The 8,922-nt window shown below is 40.1% G+C and overlaps 1 protein-coding gene across 1 annotated transcript; it reads right to left on the bottom strand.

Moving 5' to 3' along the window:
- Positions 1–759: 759 nt before the first annotated feature.
- LOC121347615 (hypoxanthine-guanine phosphoribosyltransferase-like) lies at positions 760–8,265 on the bottom strand. Its single transcript, XM_041426387.1, has 9 exons — positions 8,248–8,265; positions 5,228–5,334; positions 4,650–4,833; positions 4,257–4,319; positions 3,692–3,709; positions 3,413–3,495; positions 3,297–3,324; positions 2,171–2,293; positions 760–807 (listed from the first exon to the last, which is right to left on the bottom strand). Exons 1-9 carry the CDS (start codon positions 8,263–8,265, stop codon positions 760–762), a joined length of 672 nt encoding a protein of 223 aa, XP_041282321.1.
- Positions 8,266–8,922: the final 657 nt, after the last annotated feature.

Raw genomic sequence — 8,922 nt, 5'->3', positions numbered from 1 at the left:
AGATGTGCTGCCTGAAGTGAAATTGCAAGACTGTGATTTGGAAAATACAGAACAAAAATGCTAGAAAAACATTATACTTACAGTCTGGTCTGTAACCTGGACTCTGACATGTCCTTTTAACAAGCAGGCTGTAAGGCAGAGCAGAGAAGGTTGGTTTTTAAAATATGTCTTGCTCTAATTTGTAGACTTCCCTTCTGCCACGCCCCTCCAAAAGGTCCCTCCAAAAGGTTCTAAAATCATGCACTTAAATTAAAACTCCGAGTGCGGGGCCGGGCCGGGCCGGGGGCCGAGGCGGGACGCTGAGGCCGGGCGGGGCCGGGGCGATGGCGCCGGGCGGGCCTCGGTCTCCCCTCGATCCGTCCTCAGTCCCGCCTCGGTCCCTCCTCGTTCCGCCCTCGATATGCCTCGGTCCCGGCTCGGTCCCCGCCTGTTCCAGCCCTGGTGCACCCTCGGTCCCCGGGCACAGCGGGGTGGATTCGCTCCCGGGCCCGGAACGTAAGGGGCTCGGCGGCAGCGCTCGATATCGCCAGAGCCTCGGCCCCAGCTCCGGGCTGCTGCTCCACAACGAAAATCCCAGGGTCTCAACAGTTTGTGTTCAGCGCCTAGCACACGTGGGAATCGGCGAGCTGCAGCTCCTGGGCAGTAACATTTAGCTGCTCGTTCTTCTTAGGGACACACAAGTAGCAAAAGTAATTCCACGGTGTAATGTTTGTCACCTAATCTGTAGCCGGGAATTGGTGCTCCAGGAGACTGATGTTATCACATCCTGTATTTTTCTTTGGCATTCTCTTTCAGAATACAGATGTGCTAAAAGAAAAAAAAATAGTACAATATTTATCAATCTCTGTCTTCGAATGAAATGCAAGACTGATTTTTCAATTGCATTCCCAGCATTGTAATAAAAACACACTAGAACCATAATTATTGCAAGTTTCCTGCTTGCAGTAAACTTGAGATTTTAGTATTCTTTCCAAGTTTATCTGTAATATATATGATGCCTTAGGTTTTAGATTTTACATTTTTCAGATTCTGTGTAGCTTTACTGTGTAGTTCTGAGTTTCATATTATGGGAAGGTAAACTCTCTTCACAGAGTAGGGAGACAAAACAATTCCTTCTCCAGCTGGGGACCAAGGACAAATGATCCAAATCTCAGGCCCAAAAGCATAAACAACATGGGCTGAAGAGAGAAGAACAAGAAGGATGGGACTTCACAACCTAAAGCTGGAACTGGACAATGAACTCCAATATGCAAATGGAGCAGAACTGATCACAGTGAGTGACCCTGTGAGCGCTCGTGCATTTTGTGACCATTTTGGTTCATCTTGGGTGCAGCCCTGGCTGGGCTCTTGTGCTGCCCAAGGTGGATCCATTGAGGCCTTTTGGTAAATCCCTACTTTGTTCTTTAAATCCATCTAGCCTCTGTGCTAGGTCAGCCTTCACAAGGCATCATATAGGTTTATATATCCTAAAGAACTTAGGCTTGTTAAATTACTGCATTCATCTTCATGCTGCTGAGCTATAGCACAGATTCTGTGTCTTCAGCAGAACTGACGTCTTAGTAAAGACTTAGAAGTGAAAACCTTTCTGAGTTAACAAGAATTAAGGAAGGACATTGGAAAACAGATCAACCCTATTAGTTTATGATGTTTCCAAGTCTACTACTTTTTGCAGCCTAAGGAAGCTGTAATAGAATAAGGGAAGAGAGACCTTGCAGCCGTGTTATCCATAAGTGTGTGGAAAACCTTCACACGGAGCCCCTGCACAGCCACTTTATAAACTTGGTGACAGAAGAGCAACATGGGATTGAACTAAGACTGACAAATATCCAATTAAAGTCAAATTACAAGTTATTTTATTTTTAGATTGGGCCACAGATTGTATGCTGCTCACCATCCTTGGGGTTCAGAATGTCCTGCAGCATGGCTGAGCCATGCGACTTGTGGAGTAGAATTATGAAAAGGTGAAGCACAAACATTTCTTATGCACCTACATTGCATTACCAACTCAGCACCTTAAATATGGTTTTGCTCTTTTAATGGAAGTTTACAGCTGGAATTGAAGATTTTTTTAATTGTTGAGAAGGTCTGAGTAGAAGCAAATATTCTTGCCGGGTACCTGTGGTAGGTAGGTACCTGATACCTGGCAGTGGAGGAATGTGCATGTACTTACATTTAAGTCTCTGAAGTATTCATTATAGTCAAGAGCATATCCAACTACAAATTTATCTGGAATTTCAAAGCCTGTATCTGTAAAAAAAATACAGTTCTTTTTATAATTCGGTGGTGTAAGTAGCTTTTAAGTACACAGATGGTATTCAACACATACTTGAGCTGAAAGTAATAGGCATCATCTCTTTCAGAGTGCTGTCTTAAGAATCGGAGCTGTAAATTGATGTCAGAGGTTAGAATCTAAACCATTCCCATCAGTCAGTAATATAATTAAGGTGTTAAGAGAATGATTTTTATTAACAAAATAATTGTTTTAAACCTAGTTATGAGTTAGTCCTGAGAGAGGAGAAAAGGAGGGAGATTTTACTTGAGTGATTCAGTAGACTTTTCAGTTTGGAAACAAGGCAAATTTAATAATGCCAAATGTCAAAACAAATGCCCTCTGGGGTCAAAGCAAAACACAGTTGAGATTTGATTCTGTTTCTGCTATCTAAATAATTAAATTTGTGTATTAAGTAGCTAAATCTGCACTCGGGAAAAAAAGAAGGTGGTCATGGGAGGGAGGGAGGGAGAAAAAGAAGATTTCTTCTGCAAAACCATATCTATTCATGGCTTGTCTGTGCACTTCAGAAGAAACTGAGAACCTCCTGGACAGCCACTAGAAGGACTGTCTGAATAACTGATGCTTAAAGCAGCTGTTTTTATAAAGCATTGTGGTTACTTGACAGACACAGGGATATTCCACAAAATTTCTTTAGAGATCTACTAAAAGCAGATCTAGAATGCTACTTGAAGGCATCTTCCCAGTGCTGACAGACTCCTAGATTCTGGAAGCTTCTACGGTTGAGGATATGAAGAAATATTCTACGGCTGAGGATATTAAGAAATATTCTGAGTGTTGTCATTCTAGTATTGAGGCAACTTGAGGTGGTGTTAAAAAACCTACAGAAAGAGATTAAATTCCTTCAAACATAAAGTAAGAAACAGGGAATCCATCAGATTTTATGACTGCATGGAAAGAGCCATAAAACCTTTTTTCATTAATTTGAGCAGCGAAGATGATAGTGCACAGGTAAATTTCACAGTTTAAAAAACACTTAATTTTTCAGCAGCTGCGTAAGGATTACTTCCTGCATTTGCTTCCTCACCCCCAAACTTCAAGCCAAGCAAGCACCTGTCAGCATACACTGACTATTCACCCAAATTATTTTAATATATTAAGTTAGTGGCTATATCTTTGTACCTTACAACTTTTACCATCCTTGGTTTCTTGTCTTTTATTTTTGAAAGCAGAGCTTTCATTGTTCTACCAGTCTCAATAATGTCCTGAAAGAGATAAAAAAACAAATTATCCTTCAAATTTGAAAGGAAAACCAGACTGTAAGTGAATTAAATTAGAGGACACCAACGTGGTAGCCCAGTAACATAATTAATTATTATTTTATATGTAATGTATATTAATTTGAAAAGAAGTGAGAAAAAAAATCCATGTCATTCTACCCCTAGTTCAGTCATTACTTACCTCTACTACTAACACATTCTGGAAGAGATTACATAGGGAAAGAAGGAAAGAAAAGAAAATAAAAGAAAATACTTAAATGTCAATTTTCAGCAAATTATACAGCCAAGAAAAGCACACTAAAACCCTCAGTTAAAGGAAGTTGCACTGATTTTCAAAGGAGATTGTCGCTTGAACTACTGACTTTATTTTGGTGCTTTCCGAAGAGTCTCTCTGTAAGTATTTATGAAAGCTTACAATATGGTGATAAAGGCACCTATGTCAGGTCTATACATTGCTCTATGTATAGCACTAGTATTCTAGAGCCACACTGAATGAGTCAGTTTAGTATGGTTCATTTCTGGGCATTCCGGGATAAAATGGGGAATAGGATCTTTGGGAGCAGCCATCACTGATCAAGTTTCCACTGAGATCAGTGGGAATTATTCACTGTTTCAAAGCCCAGAAATTTAAATCAGTGTTAAGTGGCTGGAAGTATGCAGTATCAAAATCTTAATAAGTATGGATTTCCTGGAAAATACACAAGAACAGTTGTTTCCCTTTAAAAGCTGAAGATGATAATTCGTACCTTCCCCTTTAGTGTAGAGAGTTCCTCTCCAACAAAACTGACTTTTTTTGCAGGTGAATCATTCTAGAAGGAGAAAGAAGAGATTGAAGTCTCATAAAGCATGCCCAAAAGTGTTATTCTGCATTTATTTGAAAGGTGTGCTGCTCTTGATTTTTGCAAGAGGAGGGAGTTTGAGCTCTGTCCCTGGCTTTGTCATGTTGAGTGTTCTGCTGTATGTTTATTCCAGTGAATGTGTAATATCCACCCTTTGGGGAAGATCAGTAAATCACTTCCTTTTTAGTACATAATTTGAACAGACTGCTCAATTTTTGTATGCATAAACTCAAACTACCAGTATTTAGAATGCCATTCTATGAAGAGAGTCAATTTTCCAAAGCAAAGAAAGTTGCTTACACAGTAGCTTTTTATTCTGACAAAGTCCACGGTAACAGGCACAGATTTATCACCATTTTGATTTAGTGCTTTTATGTGGTCCAGCAAATCAGCAAAGAATTTATAGCCTCCTTTAAGGACACAGAGGGCAACAATGTGATGACTTCCCATGTCTTGCATGATATCTCTAGCCAAACGTTCTGTCCTGTGAGAGGAAAAAAAAAAAAAAACCAAAAGGGAATTCTGGAAAGAGTTTAAAAATTCTCATCTTGCTGTTATGTTTTCATAGCTAGAAAATTGTTACCACAGCTAGTCATAGGAAAGTTAGTTACATATTTGCACAGTACAAGCTGATTTAATCCATAAACCTTAATATTGCAGAATAGGAGGTCTTAAAGATATTTGATACAAGCTTAACTGAGCTTGTAGAGGAATCCTCTCCATAAACCCCCTGTTGTACTAGACTTTAGGACAGAAACGTTAGGCTGCAGGGTTTCCGTGTTTCTCATGGGTTGCACAGGGCAAGGACCTTGGTCTTTTCATTTGGATGGACAAAAATTGGCATCACTGTCCCTGTTCTTTTCTGTTTACCCTCATACCGATCCAGGATGAGACCATGAGGAATGAAGACTCTTTCTAAATCTTCTTCATAATGCTTAGGAATGCAAAACAGGTTTTTGTTGTAGCCGCTCTCCTCATCTCTTATCTGCAAGGGAAAGGAAAGTTAGGCTAAAACTAGCAACAAAGAAAAAACTTCCAGTCTCTGATAGTGTGAAGAAAAAATTCCTCCACCCCAATAATGTGTCAAAATAAAAATAATTCTGAGAGTTTTGGATCTTTCTGCTAGGAGTGTTCACAATCTGATAACTCAGGAGCTGGTGGCTGAGTTGTGAATGGAGTTGTGAATGGATAAACAAGTACTTTGCCCCAGTCATTATGAGATGAATTCTTGGCCACCATCAACTCCTTTATAAAGCCACCCAAAACAATAACCTCCCCTCTTGTTCCATTTGCTATTCTGCAGAGCTCAGTAGCTTGCTCGTGTGGTAGACAAGTGAAAATGTAAGGCAAGGAGATTGGGATTACGGGTCAGCATGTGACTTTGAGGTGCTGCTCTGCCTTGATCATAATTTTCCACTGTGTAAAAGAGAAAACTCTGCCTTCTAAGCCTGAATTCACAGTTGAACTTTTGACATTCCAGCCATTAGCTGTCTCAGAGGACAAGGGAGATGGCTCACTCCAAAGGAGAAGCTTTGGGATGGCATTGGGAAGAGGGGAAGCTGCTGAGGGTGCCCATAGGTGGGAAGCTGTTCTGCTGTTTGCCTTTGGAGCAGAGTGCTCCTCATCATGGCTGGGGTCTGGCCAGGGCTATGTCCCACAGATCGGGACCCTAACCCTTTTTGCCTCCAGGGTTTCAGATTAGTTCTTTATTAGTTCTTTATAACGTGCTGATTCCAGGCTCTTGCACCCAGAGATGTCTGCATGTCTAGAAGATCCATAATCTTCATTTGGGTTTCTCTTCTGGCCCCAAGCAGATCGATGTCTTTGGAGTCTACCTCCCTTCAAGACCTTGATGAATGTTTTGTTCACTTATAAAGTGGTGGTACAAAAGCAGGCAAGGAAACATATAGGGAAGTAGAAAGAATTGTGAATAAGATTAATATATAAATTATAGAAAAAAATTAGGAAAATCCCCTCAAATTCATGAGATTGTGTCACACCTGATACTGCCCTGCTGTAGTTAAAAATACAGAACTTACTGAGAGAAAAATTCAGAGCTGGCTCAAAGCTTCAACAGTGAAAAATAGGTTATCTACATACCAATTACCTTCCACAGAACTCAGTAAAGCATCTTTCTAAAAGCTCAGAGCTGTGGATTCAGCAGTAATAGCATAAAGTATTGCTAACAACAAGTCAACATCTGCAAACTTTTTAGACAGATGAATTGTTTTTAATTCTTCTTTTCTTTGGCATAGGAGGGATAAGTGCTTAGGAAGAAAAGAAAAATGGACTGTAGGAGGCAATAGTAGGTTATTACTTGCAAAACTCATGGCAGTCAAAAATGAAATAACCAGTTACTGCCATTTATTTTAAATTGGCCGCAAATAGCTTCCTGCATTTAAAGATAAAACTGGAGACAGGTGTTAAAGGAAGTTTCAGAGAACAGATTAGCACAAGGCAATGGGTATAGAAGCTCATCCTGGCTGGACTAAGCATATTCTGCAAGTACACTGGGATCAGCTGGGTCGGGCTGTGCCACAGCACTGAGAGAAGCTTTAGTGAGTGTAGAGCTGCTCATGGCTTGATGTTCGATTTACCCAGCTGGACAGCTTAAAACTGGCCCATTTCTGCCTCTGGGCAGCTGCTAGTGGTTAATACACAGGCAGGGTATGAGACTGACTTAATTAGAAGCATTGGTCAAAGACAGTGATTATTTGAGACTACTGGAGCACATAAACATCATTATCATTTGAAGTATCAAAAAAGCACCTTTAAGGATAGTCACTGACACCAGTATAAAAGGTGCTGTTTGTTTTGTTGTTGGGTTTTAGTTTGTCTCCAAAATTCCCACGTCTATTGCATTCTACTTAACTGCAGCCTAAACACAGTGATAATGCTCCCTGTAAATTTGAGCAGCTTCTTTTGCCTAAACATGATACTGATTGCAGTATTCAATGGACTTCAGCTTTACATCTGCTTTTGCTGTTATAAATGCACAGCATTTCTTCTGCACAGCAAGTTAAAGGTCAGCCTTCTTGCCAAACCTGAACTTCCTGCTGCACTTGATGAGTGACATCACAACTGCTTCAGCTCAAGCGAGGGATGAGTTTGTCTGTGTGGATGTAACTGTAAAGTAAAGGTAATCTTGAGGCATATAGATGTGAACAGTCATTGCTGCTTAAAGCTACTCCAGCAATGCAGCTTTGTAGCTGTCACTTGGTTTAGCAACTCTGCTCACTGAGAGTCTTGGGTACAAATATCAGCTACAACAATACCCTCTGTGGGAAGCATTTTTAAAAGCCTAATGAAAGGTTCAAAATCAGAACTGTAAGGATTGCATCAGTTTGAGCACCCATCACCACAGCAACCTGCCTTACAGGCTCATTAAAGCCTGTGCATTGTTGAATATTGCCTTGGCATATACTGAATAATACAGTGACAGCCCATAGTAATAAAGCAATCTACTAAACTGTCATACTAAATCATTAAATTTTTAAATAATGAGTTTATAACTTGAGGAATTAGTCATTTAATTTAGTTGCAGTCTCATCTGTTCAATTACTGGTGTAAGTTTCTGAGTTTAAGTGGAAAAAACAACAAAATTAACTACAGCAATTTCATACAGTAGATAAATTCATTATTTCATCAGCACAGAATGAAAGAATATGAATATCGGTATGTTAAAGTCAAATAATGTCATGCATTTGTAGAGAAGTGAGTCTATCAAGATGCCTCTGCTCTGAAAGCCCTCTTTTCTGCTGAGTAAATATAAGAACCAAAGCCTTTCATTAGCCAGTATTTCTAATGTTCTGCTATTTTTGCTGAAGCTGACCTTTCCCCCTCAGCCAAAGTTCCCTTCAGGCAAATAACCAAAGACAAGGACATTATGCTTTCTTACCTGCAGTCCATGAGCCATAATCCCTCTTTGAAGGATGCTCTTGCAGAAAGAATGAGTTGGTGTAACTACTGCAGTTTGGCTTGCTCTGTTTTAATATTCCAGTCAGACCATGACTTGCTTCTAAAAGGTCAAAATTGCCATCCTTCCTGCAGGAAGCATTACTTCCTTCTGCTAATGCACTGACATCACAATCCCAGGTTTTTACCTAATCAGATTAACCAGAAATAAAATGAGTTGAGCCCTGCTGTAACCAATGAGAATAGAGATGTGGGGAACGAGGGAGATGCAAAAGAAGCTCAAGAATCAAATTAATGGGAAGCACTAGGTAGAATCTGAGGTGGGGTTTTAAACTGAAAACACACATCAGATATTTGGTTGTAGCAGGTGGTAAATCAGTGGTGTATGTGTAAAAGGTAACTTTGTGTATAATTTTCTTACACAGTGTTTGTTTACACAATCCGTTGTTGTGACAAAGTCCATGACTTTTAAATATTCTTGTTATAACTTGCTGTCAGAAAATGTCAGTCAGTGATAAGGCAGACTAAACAAAGCATATTTTTAACAGGATCTTGAAGGAGATGTCTGCAACTGTTGAGATGTGGTGAACCCTGTCTGTCATTCTTCCAGGTCATCCTTTCATAAAACGAGAGGGTAGCAGTTCTAGTAACATGCTTC

The sequence above is a fragment of the Onychostruthus taczanowskii genome, unplaced genomic scaffold, assembly GCF_017590055.1.
Source record: "Onychostruthus taczanowskii isolate IOZ18803 unplaced genomic scaffold, ASM1759005v1 scaffold113, whole genome shotgun sequence".
Lineage (NCBI taxonomy): Eukaryota > Metazoa > Chordata > Aves > Passeriformes > Passeridae > Onychostruthus > Onychostruthus taczanowskii.
The sequence above is the reverse complement of the archived record's forward strand: the minus strand, read 5'-3'. Positions and strand labels throughout refer to the sequence as shown.

Coding starts and splice junctions, on each gene's coding strand:
- LOC121347615 (XM_041426387.1), bottom strand. Junction 3,325..3,412: donor AGGATGGTAAAAGTTGTAAG/GTACAAAGATAT, acceptor CTTGGCTTGAAG/TTTGGGGGTGAGGAAGCAAA. Junction 808..2,170: donor AATACTTCAGAGACTTAAAT/GTAAGTACATGC, acceptor TTTTTCTTTTAG/CACATCTGTATTCTGAAAGA.